The sequence below is a fragment of the Bos mutus genome, chromosome 2 (assembly GCF_027580195.1).
Source record: "Bos mutus isolate GX-2022 chromosome 2, NWIPB_WYAK_1.1, whole genome shotgun sequence".
Classification (NCBI taxonomy): Eukaryota; Metazoa; Chordata; class Mammalia; order Artiodactyla; family Bovidae; genus Bos; species Bos mutus.
In genome coordinates, this window is record NC_091618.1 from 105,653,023 (window position 1) to 105,672,749 (window position 19,727).

Genomic DNA, 19,727 nt, shown 5'->3' on the forward strand with positions numbered 1-19,727 from the left:
TAGTTTGATACAAAGAAAGTAGCTTTCATGATGTTATTTAAAGCTAGTTAAATAAAAAACAATAAATGTCATGTGATTTATTAATCCCTCAAGTAGTTAGAAAACCTAAATAAAAACTGATTTTCAAAAGGAAGAAAGCCAGGTACAAGAAAATGTCATTGATCATCCTTCCTTTATTAAGTTGCTGCTGAATTTAGAGATTTGCCAATGGCTAGTAATAAAATGTAAAAACTGCGATGGTATCAGAAAAGGTAAGCAATCGCTCAGTCGTGTCTGACTCTTTACAATCCCATGGATTGTAGTCTACCAGGCTTCTCTGTCCATGGGATTTTCCAGGCAAGAGTACTGGAGTGGGTTGCCATTTCCTTCTCCAGGGGATCTTCCTGACCCAGGGATTGAACCCAGGTCTTCTGCATTACAGGTAGATGCTTACCCTCTGAGCCACCAGGGAAGCCCAGTAATAAAATGTAAAAACTTAGATTGTATCAGAAAAGGCAAGCAATCTCTATCCTGTGTTGGTTGGTATTTTCAATTAATGATAATTGATACCCTCAGAAATTAATGCACTAAGTCACATTGTTTTGAGGTTGATTTTTTGACATTGATTTTTTTGGTGTCTTGCTAATACTTTGTGTTTTCACTTGCCTGAAGTTTATTTCTATATAAATAATGTAACTTAAAAGTAATTTAATCATGAAATTTACTCAAATTTTTAATACTAATTTAGAGCCTCCTGTCATGGTACTTGACCCCAAATGGCTAGTCAATATTTATTAAATAAACTAAATTTCAGTTGCCTGAAATATGCAATAACTAAGAAATAAAATTTTAGGTGTCTAATTCTTTAAACAAAGACCAAAACTCTGTATCCAAATAGAATTTCTTTGGTTTGAGAATAGAATATTGGATCGTTTCAAATAAACTAAACACTATTTTTGCAAAATTATCTATATTTTAGAGTATTAAGTTGGCACTTTTTACTTTACTTGAGATGTGGTATAATTCCTTTTGTCTTTTTTTTAGAGTGATACACTGATCCTTAATAAATAATTAAAATAGAACCTTGAAAAATGAAAGTATTATTGTTGCAAAACTACAAAATTCTCTATAGAATTATTTTCCTAAACTATTTTGGAAATGGCTATTAAAAACCAACTTACAATAACAAAATCATTATTCTTCCACTAAAAAGTTCAGACATGTAATAAGTATAATAAAGAAAAATAAAGCTTAGAAATTTTCAAAAAGTTTAAATTACATTTAGATTTAAAGCCTAATTTGAAAGTTTTTGAAGAGTTCAAATATGAAATAACTTCTAGTGTTTGAAATATCAATAGCAGAAACTTTTTTCTCTTTGCGAAATGCTGAAGCAATTATTCATTTGAGGTTTCTTTTTTTAATTGAAGTATAGTTGATTTCAGTATTCTATTAGTTTCAAGTTTACAACATAGTAGCTCAAAATCTTTATAGATTATATTCCATTTAAAGTTATTATAAGTATAGGCTACATTCCCTGTGCTATACAATATATCCTTGTGAGTGACTTACTTTATACATAGTGGTTTGTACTCTTTATCCTCTACCCCATCTCACCCCTCCCCCATTCTCTCTCCTCTCTGGTAACCACTAATTTGTTCTCTACAGCTGTGACATCTGTTTCTATTTTGTTATATTCACTAGTTTGCTTTATTTTGTAGATTTCACATTTAAGTGATAACATACAGCACTTGTCTAACTTATTTCACTAAGCATAACAAATTCCAGGTCTATTCACATTGTTACATATAGCAAAAATCTCTTTCTTTTTTATGGCTGAGTACTATACTATTTGGGAGAAGGCAATGGCACCCCACTCCAGTACTCTTGCCTGGCAAATCCCATGGACGGAGGAGCCTGGTGGGCTGCAGTCCATGGGGTCGCTAGGAGTCGGACACGACTGAACGACTTCACTTTGACTTTTCACTTTCATGCATTGGAGAAGGAAATGGCAACCCACTCCAGTGTTCTTGCCTGGAGAATCCCAGGGATGGGGGAGCCTGGTGGGCTGCCGTCTATGGGGTCGCACAGAGTCGGACACGACTGAAGCGACTTAGCAGTAGCAGTATTCTATTTAGCCGTATTATAAACCTTCTTTATCAATTCATCTCTTGATGGATACTTAAGCTGCCTCCACATCTTGGTGATTGCAAATAATACTGCTATGAACATTGGGGTGCACGTACCTTTTTAAATTAATGTTTTCATTTTCTCCAGATCTATACCCAGGAGTGGAATTGCTGGGTCATATGGTAGTTCTGTTTTTAGTTTTTTGCAGAACCTCCATTCTGTTTGCTACAGTGACTGCACCAATTTACATTCCCACCAACAGTGTAAAGTTGTTCCCTTTTCTCCACATTTTTTATTTGTGGCCCTTTTGATGATAGCCTGACAGGTGTGAGGTCATATCTCGTTGTGGTTTGGATCTTCATTTCCCTGATGATTAGTGATACTGAGCATCTTTTCATGTTCCTATTGCCCATATGGATTTCCTCTTCGGAAAAATGTCCATTCACTTCTTCTGCCCATTTTCTAATTGGGATGTTTGCTTTTTGATGTTGAGTTGTATGAGCTATTTATGTATGTAGAATATGAGCGACTTATCACTCTTTTGAGGTTTTTTCCCCTAATTTACCCATTTCATAGTAACATTAAGCTTTTCAAATAGCTCTGGATTTGCCTCTGTTCAACAGAATTAAAGAGATATTGCATGGCTCTTAGTTCTACAAATACTTTCCATAAGAAAATTGAGTAGTTCTGCTGGATTATCATTTTAGGAGAATAAAATGCCTATGAAGTTTGTGGTATTTTGAAAATACATTTTTAAAGCTGAAAATATGCCAAACATAAAGCATGATGTTTGCCTTTAACAAATCTCAAAGACAGCTACTTGCTTTGGGCTGATGAAGTATTAATTGTTGAATACACCAACTCTGTGAAGGGCTGTTGGTATATTATGGGCTTGCCGTAAATCTAGTTATATTCTAGAGTAAGTCCCATCACTGCATGAAGTAGAGTTTTTGCATTATTCCCCATACATCTTACTTTCTATAATTTAGTTACAAGCTATATAATCTACTCTTTAAAAATATCCTTTATGAAAATCAAAAAGAATTTTAAAAAAATTGACGGTAGCTTCCACCATTATCACTGGCTTGTTTGTGTACTGAGTGCCTCTAACTCTTATGTACTAATATGATCACTTTATAGTGTCAGGAGCCAAGTAACTTAGTGGCACACAAAATCAATGGTGGGGCTGGGATTCAAACTCAACTCTGTTTGAATCATAATATTAATAAAAGTAACTTAAACATCATATCCTATTTCACCATTCTCTCTACAAACTTCTGATGTTTTTCCCCCAGCTTTTTATCTTAGATAACCACCATAAATCCCATCCTCCCAATGCTAAATCAGTACTAAATTAGCTTATTTATTACAAAAACTACACTATTATTCAGTGAATTAGTTTAGTGTCTATTAAGTAGCATATCCTGTCAACATAACAGAGTGATCAAAGATTCAGTGTTTTGGAATTAGTTTATAAATAAGACAAATTACCTTGAATGAAAGACAAAAACATGGGGGATACTTACATCAACAATTAAGAAGTCTAGCCAACACCAGGCATTGGTGAAATATGTTTGATAGCCATATGCCACCCATTTTAGAAGCATTTCCAGAATGAAAATGTAAGTGAAAACCTTGTCAGCATATTCCAACATTGTTTTGATTGTCTTTCGCTGGTCAATATATATATCCTCAAATGCCTATAAAGAAAAGTTACGCATTTTAGTTTTCTGAAACTTTTATGCTACAGCTATTATAGGCTATTTTCCCTGATTACATAGTTTTTCCTGATTTTCATATACATAAAATGACATTTCATTGGAATAGGAGGGTAGAGGAAAAGTAGCTATTGATGTTTTTTTTTTTTCTTTCTTTCAAAGATCTTTTAATGAATAAGGAGAAAAGTTATGCTCTCTATTGATCTAACTAAAAGGAAGAAATAAAAGCCTAAGTCTAAGGAATTAAAGTGACTTGTTCAGGAAATAGTTCTTGATGTCACGTCTTGATGCTGGTATCCCAACTTGAAGTTATTTATTCTCTTTGTTTCATATCTTTTGCCTCCTCCTGTTAGCCTCTTTATTTTTTCCACAGAAAGGAGGTTGAAGAAATAAAAAGGCTTATATTTTTCATAAAGCAGAAATTATAATTGATCAATACATCACCTAATTTTACTATACAGTTGAGTTCATTTGTCCCCTTCGTTTTGTTGACAGTTTATGTTTATCAGCAAAGATATGGTGTAACAAAGATGGTAGGATGAAATTCCTTCTCATTTAGACTATAATATGTGTTCTTCTTCTAATATGAACCTCAATGATACTTTATATCTAAGTCTATATTCATTTAAATGGTGAAAAAAACTATTTCCTATCTAAAGTAGCATGTAGATAAAATTTATTTCATCAGAGAAATATGCAGAAAAATATAGGCCTGTGCTAGAATTATACATTTTTAAGTTAAATAAACCTAAGTTATTGTGTTTCAGTTAAGTACTGTATCATCTTTCCATCTCTGTCTGTCTGTTTACATCTATTTTATGGCTTAAGTAGTCTATTTGTGTTAGCATTTTCTTAAAGTGCTGTCTATGTGCTATACTTTACATTTTTGTACATGATTTTTATATAAATAGAAATTGATTCTGATGAAATGAACACCTTTATATAGAGAGAAACCAATCCTTAAATGATTACTTAGGCACACTGCCCAGTATTTATTGTTACCAATATTCACTGGTTTTGGAGTAACAAGAGAACACTGGATGCATTTCAAAAGGGACAGAGAAGTGGTCCCTAAGGACTTATCAACTGTCCATAAGGAGTTAATAATAATATAACTCATAAACAAAATTCATCAGACCATAGAAATTATATTAATATATATACCAACCACAGGACTTTCTTTAACTACTCTGTATTATCATGCTTACTTTGTTGTTAAAACATGAGTAATTAAATACTCATGTCCTTTGGTTATCATGAATAAATTAGAGGGACAAATTTTCCGGGTTACTTAATAATAAATGAAAATTAATAACTAGTTAATTAGAAATGTGTGTGTACATAATAAAATAAATGCAGAGCTGCATAGTTATACATTGTCTATAGTCTGGAAGATATGAAGTGGGTGTTACTAAAAGTGCCCTGGAGATAGGTAGAAAGATATGAGTGGATGGGTGGGTGGATGGATGGACATAGTGATGTACGCATGTTTAAGGAAGAAGTCATAAATAGAGATAACAGTTCTGGGGTTATCAAACAGAGATTAACAGCTGATTCCGTGGAAATGGAAATAGCTCCATTGGATAGTAAAAGAATGAAACAGAAAGGATTAATAAGTCATCAGTATTAGGTGATTCTAAAACTTAGGATTATGGCACTTTTGCTTAATATTCACTCACCAGTGCACCACTACTAAGGAGAATCATGAAAACAATGAAGGTCTCAAACCAGTTATGTTCAACTATTCGGAAACACGTTCTTCTCAGATTCCACCATTGTTTTCCTCTCCCTTCTTCCACACTGATTTGACAACATTTGAATCTTTGCACACAGCCTGCAAATATAATGTTCAAACAGGAGCAGATAAATAACTTCTCCTGCTTCAGTGATACCCTTTGGCATGTTCTGGATTCATTTTCTCATGACTATTGCCATCTCCATCTTGCTGGGCTAACTGTAAGTCTAGGGTAGTAGGAACAGGTGCATTAGCAATGTGAAATTGTGAAAACTATTCAGCCCCTTATTTCCATGGGAAATACTAATCATGGAGAAAACAAAGCAGTAAATATGGATTTATTGTCCATACTGCACCAGACTCAACTAGGTACTGTGCAGGGATCAGGAATAGGGCAGTGCTTATTTCCTGTTCCCCCCAAGTATTGGAAACTGCTGTTTTTATGGAAAAAAATATGCTTGCAATTCATTTGATAATAATATAAAAATTATTTTTAAAGCAAATGTTGTGTATGAGAATTTTGACTAATGTTTAAGATGCTGACTTCCTGCAAAATCACCATTTTATCTGAAAAATTATAAATTAGTCATTCATTCTGACTACATTAAATGATCTTTTCTCCATGTTCATGGTGCCTTACACATGGCAGGTATAACCAAAATATAATGAAAGATTTTACGTATGTTAGCTTATTAGAAGTAATTAAAATAGATTGACTACAATGTACTACTCTATTCTGAGTTGTCCATTTTGGATGATCAACAGCTTTAAAAAAAGAAAATAAAAAACAACTGCACTCTATAAATGTAAGGTTAACACGAAGGTCATTTTTTTACCTTCAGTGAAACAGGCTTCAGGTTCAAGGGTTTCCTCGGGTTCCACCACAGGCTGTTCCTCGGCAGGTGCTCCAATGTCTACAGTGCTACCTTCAGATGAACTACTGCTTTCATTAAGCTTCTGACCGTGAGATGGACATAAAAAGTAAGTCACTTTAATTTGGTCACTAAGAAATAGTCTAGCAAGAATACTATGAACTGATTTTAGATTCCCCTTGAAACAAAGAGATTTTTAAGATTAGAGCAAAAGAGTGATTGAATAAGAGGAGGAAATAAGAAAATAATCTATGGTAATAAGAGTATATAAGGTATATTAAGATTCTTATATATAAGATATATAAGATTATATACGGTATATATATTAAGGTATAAGAAAATAATCATTCACCATAATCTGCAGAGTATGAAATCAGACTGCTATATTTTGAAGTTACAAATGGCTATTGAAAATATGTACTAAGCAAACTGTCTTATGAATTAGAAAAGAGCCAAAAGGAAGGTTGAGGGAGGAGGAGTTCGTATAATTGCTATCGTTTTAGAGATGATAAAACTAAGGCTTAGACAGGTTAAGTAACTTGTCTAATGTCATATAACCAGTAAATGAGAAAACCAAGATTTGAATTATTCCTGAGCCCGGTGTCCATGCCCTGCCTTCTGTGCAACTACACTGTTTCTGAAATAAGAGAAACAGTATATTCACATGCTTATAATTCTATCCATTTAAAAGTGAAAATAATCCATAGGAAAAATCCCAAGGTGAGTCTAACAGTTGAAGAGAATCTACAATTCAATCTTGAAGTGACACAAAAACAAAAACATCTATCCATAATGTAAACCAATAAGGAATTTTACAATGATATAGATAGTCAGTATCTTCATGGAAATAATTTCATCAGATGCAAAAAAACTAACCTTTGGGTAGTTGTAGACATGAGTTCCCGTTTAATCTTTGTTTATAGTAATTCTTCCAAATGAATTATACACTTGTTAGAAAGCAAATGGCATAATAGTAACTTAAGTACAAGCAATAATAAAATATTTTGGTATAATATTACTTTAACTCAGAGAAATTTTTTACAAGTACTACTTGAAAAGCCTTTAAAATTTTGAGGCAAATCCTGTTTTTGCTTATCATAGTTCTTCACACATAGTGCCAAATATCAGACTCCATAACAAACTTTGTATCCATTAGTAAATATCATTATTGGTCACCCAGACTTCAGTTTTTTAATTAGCAACTGTGAGTACTAAGATGAAAAGATGTGAACCTAATAATATAAAATCAATTTGTTTATGTCTCTTGATTGCTGCACTAAATATCCTCCTCTGCTGTGTCCTGCCTGTGTTGTTGTTCAGTCACTCAGTCATGTCTGACTCTCTGTGACCCCATGGACTGCAGCATGCCAGGCTTCCCTGTCCATCACCAACTCCCGGAGCTTGCTCAAACCATAGAGCTGGTGATGCCATCCAACCATCTCATCCTCTGTCGTCCCCTTCTCCTCCTGCCCTCAACCTTTCCCAGCATCAGGGTCTTTTCCAATGAGTCAGTTCTTAGCATCAGGTGACCAAAGTATAGGAGCTTCAGCTTCAGCATCAGTCTTTCCAATGAATATTCAGGGTTGATTTCCTTTAGGATTGACTGGTTTGATCTCCTTGCAGTTCAAGGGACTCTCAAAGAGTCTTCTTCAGCACCAAATTAAAAAAGCATCAATTCTTCAGAGCTCAGACTTCTTTATGGTCCAACTCTCACATTCATACATGACTACTAGAAAAACCATAGCTTTGACTATATAGACCTTTGTTGGCAAAGTGATGTCTCTGCTTTTTAATATTCTGTGTCTTGCCTAGATGATGATAAAATAAATCGATACTTTTTTTCTTAGTGTATAGTTACTCCAGGTCTTACTGGGTCATACTTTCTTCAGATGAGAGCTATTGCCAATACATTCATCTTTATTCTCAAGATGGGCAAAATAAAGGACAGAATGGTATGGACATAATAGAGGCAGAAGATATTAAGAAGAGGTGGCAAGAAGACACAGAAGAAATGTACAAAAAAAGGTCTTAATGATCCTGATAATCACAATCGTATGATCATTCCCCTCGAGCCAGACGTCCTGGAGTGTGAAGTTAAGTGGGCCTGAGGAAGCATCATGATGAATAAAGCTAGTGGAGGTGATGGAATTCCAGCTGAGCTATTTTAAAAATCTAAAAGATGATGCTATGAAAGTGCTGCAGTTAATATGCCAGCAAATTTGGAAAACTTAGTAGTGGCCACAGAACTGGAAAAGGTCAGTTTTCATTCTAATCCCAAAGAAGGGCAATGCTAAAGAGTGTTCAAACTACCATACAATTGTGCTCATCTCACATGCTCACAAAGTAATGCTCAAAATTCTTCAAGCTAGGATTTAACAATACACGAACCAAAAACTTTCAGATGTACGAGCTGAATTTAGGAAAGGCAGAGGAACCAGAGATCAAATGGCCAACATTTGTTAGATCATAGAAAAGCAAGGGAATTCCAGAAAAACATCTGCTTCACTGACTATGCTAAAGCCTTTAACTATGTGAATCACAACAAACTGTGGAAAATTCTTCAAGAGATAGGAATACCAGACCACCTTACCTTCCTCCTGAGAAACCTGTATGCAGGTCAAGAAGCAACACTGAGAACAGGACATGGAACAATTGACTGGTTCCAAATTGGAAAAGGAGTATATCAAGGCTGAATATTGTCACCCTGCTTATTTAACTTCTATGCAGAATACATCATGCAAAATGCTGGGCTGAATGAAGCACAAGCTGGAATCAAGCTTGCTAGAAGTATCAATAATCTCAGATATGCAGATTACACCACCCTTACGGCAAAAAGCAAAGAGGAACTAAAGAGCCTTTTGATGAAGGTAAAAGAGAAGAGTGAAAAAGTTGGCTTAAAATTCAGCATTCAGAAAACTAAGATAATGGCATCTGGTCCCCCATCAATTCATGGCAAATAGATGGGGAAACAATGGAAACTGTGACAGACTTTTGCCGGGAGCCGGCAAGAGACATTCCGCTCGTGACAAAGGTCATGAGGAAGGAGGCTCGGCATACGCAAAGGCGGGATCGAACCTCGGGAGTCTCCCCGGATATTCTCGAGCATCTTCCCCCAAAAAACCAGAGTCTGGCTACTTTATTGCTTTGTGCTCTCACCTCTGACTTTACTGGGGGCTGTCCCCCACCACCATCTCGCTCTCTCTGTCAAAGAGTTAACTTACAGCTTGAATTAATAAAGTTCCTGGGCAATTAGGAGTGTTTAAATCCAAACCCCTCAGATAGCTCTCTAACTCCCCTGACAAGTTTACCCGGACTCCTACAGCTATGCATACGATTGTTTACAGTCTCCCAGCCTCGAGAGGCACAGGAAGCTTAAGATATTCAAATAGCTTAGAGCCTCTCAGAGAGTTAGAAACTGTCAGAATAAAACTAGTAAAAGATTTCATTGATGAGCCAATGCTTGCTGCCAAGTTTTCACATCCCCTGAATTGTATCCTTGAATATGTATTAATTAATAGTTGGTATGTAGAAAAAATAAGTAGTGGCCTTGGTGTTAGTAACTTTAGACCCTTAAGGTAATAAATTCTTTCCTTTGTTGTAAACCCATTACACATCCGCCCTATAGGAATGCAATTTTATCTTCGGAAGATGGCGCCAAACCTTAAAATAATTACTCTTAGAGAAAATAAGTCTTTGTTGATAAGTCCTTGTCAAGAGTCATAAAATGTTAATAGGCCTTCTGGCCAGAAGATGATGTAAATCACCTAAACCATTTGTATATGATAAATTTGCAGGAAAGAAACCCTGGTTTTTGATAAGGATCAAAAACTGCTGACTTTGCATCTCCTATTATCCTCTATGTGTAACTTAGGATATAAAAGCCCCTGTTGAAAATAAAGCTACGGGCCTTGCTCACCAACGCTTGGTCTCCCCATGTCATTCTTTGCTTTAACTTCTGGCTAAAGTCTCCATATGGAGCGTGGAGGTCCTCTGCGACCATTTATTTGCCTGGGCTTCTAAGACCCACTTGAGAAGGTGTCTAAGGTGGGGCACCTTCCGCTATTTGAGAGGGCGCCTGCGGCCTCCGTGGTCAGAGCTAACCTGGTGTCACGGGTTATATTGATTTTCCGCATAAACCAAGCTACTCAGCCTCTTTTCTCCACTGAATTTTCCTACTGAGCTATCCTCATTCTATTACTCTTTATATCTCTAATTACCATTTGAATAGGTCGCCGACTCCGTCTCCCCTTCGAATACCCTGGATCAGCCAGGGCTGGACCTCTGCAGACTTTATTGTCTTGGGCTCCAAGAAAAATCACTGCAGACAGTGACTGCAGCCATGAAATTAAAAGACACTTGCTCCTTGGAAGAAAATCTATTGCAAATCTAGGAAGTATATTAAAAAGCAGAGACATCACTTTGCAGACAAATGTCTGTCTAGTAAAAGCTATGGTTTTTCCAGTAGTCATGTACAAAGGTGAGAATTGAACCATAAAGAAGGCTGAGCACTGAAGGATTGATGCTTTTGAACTGTGCTGTTGGAGAAGACTCTTGAGAGTCCTTTGGACAGCAAGGAGATCAAACTAGTTAATCCTAAAAAAAAATTAACCCTGAATATTCATTTGAAGGACTGATGCTGAAGCTTCAATACTCTGACCACCTGATGCAAAGTGCTGATTGATTGGAAAAGACTCTGATGCTGGGAATTATTGAGGGCAGGAGAAGAAGCGGGCCACAGAGGATGAGTTGGTTGGATGGCATCACTGACTCAATGGACATGAGTTTGAGCAAACTGGGAGTTAGTGAAGAACAGGGAAGCCTGGCGTGCTGCAGTTCCATGGGATTGCAAAGAGCTGGACACAACTGAGTGACTCAACAACAACATTCTTAAGAATATTCTTAAAAATTAGCTACTCTTGTTTTAAAATCAAAGTTTATAATATATTACCAGTTATTACACTTCAAGGTATATTTCCCCTTTAATGCATACAGTTTGCAATCAATCTGGGAGAAATTGTAAAAGGATATAAAAGATGATTAAAATGCCCATTATTAGTATTACAATGGAAGATGTGCTCTTAGAAAGTCCCCAGGTTTACACAAGTGATCCTTTAGATGTTTATAAATTAATTTCCAAACACAATTTAAGCAACGTAAGTATATCCCATGGTTTGTTCGGACCATGGTAGGAAAGCAAAAGTGTGTCTAGTGTCACTGAAACTCAACCTATCTCAATTAAAGGCATGACTTCTTTTTCCTCTCTTAAATGTACTTTGTAAACGAAGTTCCTGATTCTGTTTGAAATATCTTTCAGCACCTAGACTCAAAATCATCTTGCTTACTCTTATTTATTTCAAATAATGACAGTGAAGTCAAATTTAATTATACCTTTGAAATACTCTGCTCTCAGTTTCATCTTCCTGATCCCTAGGAATGCTCTGTTCAGCCTTGTCACTTCTTTTCTGGACAGCTATAAATAATACAGTCACCATTTATTCTAGCCTTACCACAAAGGCCTGAATTATGCTAGTTGCCCAATAAATATTTGGTGAATGAATGAGTGCCTGTGCTTCAGATGTTACTACCAAATGAAGTTTCTGTCTCCAGATTGGCTTTCCAACCAAATTTCCCAGATCTGTCTTTCACAGAAGCCGTACTTTAGTCACGGTGACCTTCTTTAATGTTCTCTGGCTTTTAGTAATATAGTGGTTTTTGCCCATCATTTTGGACGAATAATAATTACTCTATCCTCACCACTTTATCTGCACAATTCTTTGGGCACAGACTGCTTTTTATCTAGCCTACCTCCATGCTAATTGACTTACCAAACTAACAATGCTTGGCATTTTCACTGTAAAACACAATGACTGATACCAGTAATTGCTATTTTCTCAGGAGGTCGGCTATACTGTACTACATCTCTGCTTCCACCTGGTGAGTTGTATGCTTATCAAAAATAAGCTGTTATCAAAAGTACTGTTTTCAAATCAATCTGTACTATTGTAAATTAATATAATTATGGAATTTACTCTTGCATAATTTGACAAAGTGAGTTTGAAAACAAAGTTGCTGTATTCATAGAAACTAAATTGAAATCACTGCATAAAATTAATAAAGGCAAATCCCTCAAACATATACAAACACATAAAGAAATGCTTGTTGAAGTTGCTATATAATACAGAGAACCCAACCTGGTGCTCTATGATGACCTAGAGTGGTGGGATGGGGGTAAGGAGGGAGATTCAAGAAGGAGGGATATACATATAATTATGGCTGATTCACATTGTTGTATGGCAGAAACCAACAACATTGTAAAGCAATTTTCTTCCAATTAAAAAACAAATCAAAACATAGCTTGTTGTAAAATTAGGTGTGGGTAGGTTATTTTTAAAAAGGGCATGCTCTAATTATGAATTGGCAGAAATTATCACTCAAGCCTATTACTGTTCTTAACATTTCATTGTTTCCTCTGAGTTTGAGGATAATTACTGAAACATGATAAATGTTTTTCATTTAAAATGCTCTTTCTTCCATTGAAAACATGTCCTTGTAACTATAGTATAGGAGATAGAAAATCATTATAATGTAACTAATAAATATTGAACTTGAGGCATAATCAAATGAAAGATTAGTCTAATTTGGAGAAAGGGGTTAGAAAAAGGAAGACATGGTTTCAAATCCTGGCTTCCACTTACATTAGCTATAAAAAAAAAAAAAAAAAAAATAATAATAAATAAACTTTAACAATCAGAGTGTTCAAAGTGGATAACCAATACGTTCCTACTGTATAGCACAGGAACTCTACTCAGTGTTACATAGCAGCTTGAATGGGAGGGGAGTTTGGGGAGTATGCCTCCATGTAAATGTATGTTTGAGTGGCTGAGTCCCTTTACTTTCCACCTGAAATTATCACAGCATTGTTAATCCACGATACTCAATATAAAATAAGAAAAAAAAATAAAATAAAAAGGGCATGCTGTTGTTATTCAGTTGCCCAGTCACGTCTGACTCTTCATGACCCCATGGACTGCAGCGCATCAGGCCTCCCTGTCCCTCACCATCTCTTGGAGTTTGTCCAAGTTCATGTTCATTGGTGATGCCATCCAGCTGTCTCATCCTCTGATGCCCTCTTCACCTTCTGCCCTCAACCCTTCCCTGCATCAGGGACTTTTCCAATGACTCATCTGTTCGCATCAGATGACAAAAATACTGGAGTTTCAGCTTCAGCATCAGTCTTTCCAGTGAATATTTAGGGTTGATTTCCCTTAAGATTGACTGGTTTGACCTCCTTGCTGTCCGCGGGACTTTCAGGAGTCTTCTCCAGCACCACAGTGTGAAAGCATCAATTCTTTGGCATTCTGCCTTCTTTACAGTCCAGCTCTCACAACCGTACATGACCACTGGGCAGACCTAACGATATGGATCTTTGTCAGCAGAGTAATGTCTCTGTTTTTCAATACAATGTCTAGTTTTGTCATCACTTTCCTGCCAAGAAGCAATAATCTTCTGATTTCATGGCTGTAGTCACCATCTGCAGTGATTTTGGAGCCCAAGAAAGAGGAAATCAGTTACTACTTCCACCTTTTCCCTTTTATTTCCCATGAAGTAATGGGAGTGGATCCCATGATCTTGGTTTTTCTAATATTTAGTCTTAAGCCAGTTTTTCACTCTCCTCCTTCACACTCCTCATGAGTCTCTTTAGTTCCTCTTCACTTTATGCCATTAGAGTGGTATCATCCTCATATTTAACGTTGTTGATGTTTCTCCTGTCTATCTTGATTCCAGCTTGTAACTCATGCAGCCTGGCATTTCTCTGATGTGCCCAACATATACGTTAAACAAAAGGAAACAGCAGGCTGCCCTGTCGTACGCCTTTCTCGGTTGTAAACCAATGAATTGTTCTATACAAGGTTCTGACTGTTACTTCTTGGCCCAAATACAGGTTTCTCAGAAGACAAGTAAGATGGTCTGGTATTCCCATCTCTCTAAGAGCTTTCCACAGTTTGTCATGATCCACACAGTCAAAGGCTTCAGCATAGTTGATGAAAGAGAGAGAGGTTTTTTCTGAAATTCTTTGCTTTCTCTATAATACAGCAAATGCTGGCAGTTTGATCGCTAGTTCCTCTTCCTTTTTAAACCCAGCTTGGACATCTGGAAGTTCTTGGTTCCCATAATGCTGACACCTAGCATGCAAGATTTTAAGTATGTCCTTACTAGCATGGGTGATGAGTGATGAAGATTGACTTTTTCCAGTCCTGTAGCCACTGCTGGGTCTTCCAGATTTGCTGACATAATGAATGCAAAACCTTGATGACATCATCCTCTAGGGATCTGAATAGCTCTGCTGGAATTTCATCGCATCCACTAGTTTGATTAACAACAACAGTGCTTATTAAGGTCCACTTGACTTCGCACTCTAGATAGAATGTCTGGCTTCGGATGACTAACCACACCATTGTAATATATGGGGTATAAATTTCTGGAACGATTCAGGTTGCTTTATAAAGTTCTTTATAATCTTTGTCTTCTGAAAAAACCTAAACTAGAATCATAGATGATGAATTACAGATGTAGTCCACGATAAGCAATGATGTAGAACTTGAAACAATGAACCCAGGCTAGAACAAGAGGCCCAAAGAGATATTTTAATGTAAGTATGTATCATTTTTCAAAATTAAGCAGTTTAATATTTGGGATCCAGAAGGAGTTTGTATGCATTTCAGGAATGGGACATGATTACAAATTAGATTTTTTAATTTAGTATTCATACATGGTTTAAATAGGTCCCTAAAACAACATTTTGCAAAAGAAGCCTGGTAAGCCACACCCTGGCTGACCCCTTTGATAGACCCTGATTCTCACACTAGTGAGGGATTCTTGCCCCAGCTTTAAATCATACTGATATCAGATAAAGTGACATGTGAATGTTAGAAAAAACCAACCACAGGCAAGTGGACTCAGACAAGCTAATCTACTCTAGATAAACTATACTACCACAAGAAAAATTTTAGTGTTTTTTTCTTTAAGTTTGTACATAATGGAAATAAATAGAATTAGTGTGAAAAAGAAAAGAAAGACAAACAAAACTGATACAGAAGAGACTGAGCTGAGAAGCATGCCTAGACAATACAGAGGAGGCAGCAAGGGTTTTGACTGATGAGATAAAAAAAGAATATTAGTAGGTAAATTTGAAATTAAAAATAAATAATAAATGTATTAAACAAAAACAGATTAAATAACAACATTAATAAATTGAACCCAAGCTTGTTGAGTCATTGGCATCATCTTAGGATCCTGCTGATAATACTAAAGTTTGTATGTTTTATTGATTTTTTCCCCTAAGAACCACCTACTACACTAATATCATGTTACATTAATTTCTTTTTATTCATATACCTTTTGCTTTGTTGTTCTATTTCTAATTTCTCAAATTAAGTTCCATGTCATGTTCTTTCATCCTTTCTTGGTCATCTTTGTTAACAGTGAGATATTCAGAGGGTGTTTGGTCCAATTTCATAGATTTTTGAAAGAAAAAGTTCTTATTTTCTAAATAGTTATTTACATATTTTATTTTCTACTTAAACCAACATTTATTTGGGAGGAAACTCTTAAATTCTCAAATGGTTATATTTTTTCTGTTATTTTATTATTAATTTCTAGTTTAACTGCATTGTGATTAGATAATAACCCTATATGACACCTTCTATCTTGAATTTATTGGTATAATAACCCTACAATGTCTGCTTATTTGAATTTATTGAGGCTTACTTTGAAGCCCAGTACATTATTAATTTATATAAATACACCATGGGCCATTGAAAATAAGAATTCTCTGTACATATACTTTTTGTAGATAACAAACATTTATAACATTTTACTATTTATATTATTCAAATGATTGACATCCTTATTTTTCTTTGATTCACCACAGACCAAAAGAATAGTATTAAAACTCTTACAACCATTATACTTTTTCAGTGTATTTTTATATTTATCATTGTTGAAATCAAAGATAATATGGTTCTGAATCCTTTATTTGGTTGGAGTAAAAACACTATTACTCAAAAAGGGAAGGAAAAGATTTTTAGACCTGAGATATTAATTCAGATAAACATGAGATATGAATTCAGATAAACTACTAAATAAGTTGGATAACAACAAAAATAAAATTTTCAAATAAATACTTGTATTGATTTAAAAACCAATAAAACAATTAATTTTTCCTTTTTTGTTCTTACATTGAAGTTCACTTTTATTTTGAAATTCATCATTCACATAATAAAGCAATTTGTTCTCATGGTCTTTGAGATTAATAGTCTATTTTAAGCGTTGAGTTTTATGTTTATGAAGCCATTAATTGACCTTTAATTTACTCATTTCCAATTGGGCTAGTTCATTTAAAAATATTTTTTCACATGTAACTCTCAATGGCTCAATTCTATACTGACTTATTGTCCACGTATGTTTGGCAGGATGACAGTAAGTGAACAGAGAGAATGAAAGAACTACATTGCATCTGAAGCATCCACTTTGCCTTGTACACAAGGGCATTCAATAACCACTTAATGACTACAATCCTGATGGGAAGAGCATTTTTCCTCCTCAGTGGATTTATGCAACATTTCTTGCTTTTTAAAAAATATTTTGTACTATAGCAAACGATTTTGACCTTGAGGGTGAAGCAAAACAAAGCAAAGCAAATAGTACTCTCTACAATATTTCTTTGAGTAAGTGATCACATTTTTTTTGGTTATTGTTCTCTGACTCATCTTAGGATGTTTATGTTGTTATTTTAGTCTTGGTTTGTTACAGGGAGCTTATTTGTAGGGTGTAATAGAACTTCAATTTATAATATGATAAAATATTTTAAAAATAAATCTGGAATTTAAGGGTCAAAAGGATATGGAATATGTGTATAATACATGTATTTTTTATATTGAAAAAATATTTAAAAGCTGGCATATACTATTTTAAAGGTGAGAATTTTACTGTTATTAAATGTATTCATATTAACATATATATTTAAGATATATAGCTTAAATCAAACATAGTTGAGATGCTCAACATCAAAAATATCAGTATTAATATTTTATTGTGTACATTGTACATTAGTAAATATTTCTAGTGTACACTAACCATATTAAAAATTAAAGTGACTTCTATTAAAAACTTTCAGCAAAGCAACAGTATCAAAGGAACAGATTCTGTACTGAGATTTAGAATTTCCATAGGGAAGCTACAGAAAAATCAAATACTAACTCTAATTTCCTTATCATCCCTAAACTCAGATGATTTCTTCATCAAGATTTATGTTGTAATGACAGTGTTTAGTTGATTATTCATAATCAATACATATAAAATTTTCTTATTAATTGTGAAATCTTCTGTTAGTCAAACATTTGCCTTATGCAGGGGTTAAGGTGAAGAAACATCATTCTAATATACTTTGAATTGGGCTTCCTAGGTGGCGCTAGTGGTGAAGAATCTGCCTTCCAAAGCAGGAGAAGCAAGAGACAGGTTTAATCCCTGGGTGGGAAGATCCCCAGGAGGAGGAAAATGGCAACCCATTCCAGTATTCTTGCTTGAAAAATTTCATGGACAAGAGGAGCCTGGAAGGCTACCTTCCATGGGCTCGTAAGGAGTTGGGCATGACTCAACGACTGAACAAACAACACATACTCTGAATTCTGCTTTAAAGTATGTCAAACTAATAAGATGGAGGTAATCCCTGCTGTAGAGACCATGAGGTAAAGAGATGGTCTACACAAAAAAGCTGGAGGCATATATACCTATCTTCCAGTAGATTCTTAATATCTCCAGATATATTGTCTGCTATTTTTCTATTGGGGAAAGTTATGTTATCATGGTGTTCATAAATTTGGATATTTGCAGAAGTCTTGGTATATATCCATTTGATTCAAGATTAACCAAAGACTTCCTATTCTTATTTTTTTATTTAACATGCATTTACTGGATACTGACTGTATGCTAGAGACTAGGATAAATGTGGGGCATATTATGTTAAATGAAATGAGCTTAATCCTTGTTCTTAGACACATCTGAAAACTGATTATTGTCCACATAAGGCATTCCCTGTAGACCTTTATGTGGTAGCACAAATTTAAATTGCTGATATTCAGCAGTATGTAACAGACTGAAAATGATCATGTGTTCTTCAACTTATATCATGCATAATAAATATAAAAGTATTAAATGAGGAAATATCAGCAAAACGGTAAGGAAATATTTATTACTGGGAGGACAAGTGGGATCTACTTGTTCATTGGGATCAATGAACTGTTCACTACTCATTTATTCATTCATTTAATAAACATTATGTATATGCTGCGGACTTAAGGTGAGTAAGACATGGTTGGTGTTTTCCCTATTCTCAAAGGCTTCATAAACTAACAATGCAACCACAGAAGTGCTTCCTAATTATTTGGAGGATTCTTGCAGGTGGGATTAAATGCAGAAAGGTATATTCCTAAAGCACAACTTTGAGTACCCATAATTTGGGAGAATAAGAGCTCTGTAATTAGCAGATCTCTACAGATTAGTGTGATATGCAGAAGCAGATCAATCTAAATTATAGGCCAGCAAAGGAGGAAGAGGACCCTCCAGGACTGATGGAGATTCAGATTCTCCTGGCTATATCATTAACCTGTGCCAAGTGACAAGGGCTTGGTATTCAATACCAACTCTATAGTGAACACTTATTAGTTTGTCAGTAAACAGTATTATTCAATTCAAAGAGATACCAGAGATAGTATACTTTTAGACATTGTTAAGGAAATTTAAGGTAATGGTTCAAAATATAAACTGTAGCTCACTTCCTGGATTCTAGGCCAGGATCAATCTTTACTACTTGTATGACCTTGGCAAGTCACTTAAACTCTTTGTGTTCAATTTTCTTATTTGTAAGATTAGAATAATAGTATCTATCTCATGGTGTGAAGACTGAATGAGATAATGCTATGTGTAAAGCCCTATAAACAGTGCTTTGTCTATGGTGAGCAAACAATAAATGACATGTTATTAACATGATCTGAATTACAAAGACTCAAATGACAGTTTTACTTCATTCTGGCATGCACTCATTGCTAAAATAAGGGTACTTTCCCCTAACTATGCCACTAATATGTTGTTTTTATTCCAAAGACACATAAGTTTAATAACTCAATTGATTTTAAAAGTATTTATTTAAGCAGAGTTAGGGTAGTAATTGCACCATCACTACCTTTTGTTTTTGAGTCCTTTTAACTTCTGAACAGCTTTTAGATTCTCATAAGATTC

General features: G+C 35.1%; 1 protein-coding gene across 1 annotated transcript in view; it reads right to left on the minus strand.

Annotated features, from left to right (window-relative positions):
• The window catches only part of SCN1A (sodium voltage-gated channel alpha subunit 1), a 96,223-nt gene that overhangs the window by 21,222 nt on the left and 55,274 nt on the right, over window positions 1-19,727 (minus strand). Inside the window, exons 17-19 of the mRNA XM_070357846.1 lie at window positions 6,396-6,516; window positions 5,504-5,658; window positions 3,633-3,806 (exon numbers count right to left, since the gene is read on the minus strand). Coding sequence (XP_070213947.1) covers window positions 3,633-3,806; window positions 5,504-5,658; window positions 6,396-6,516 — 450 coding nt within the window. The remainder of the gene's footprint in view (window positions 1-3,632; window positions 3,807-5,503; window positions 5,659-6,395; window positions 6,517-19,727) is intronic.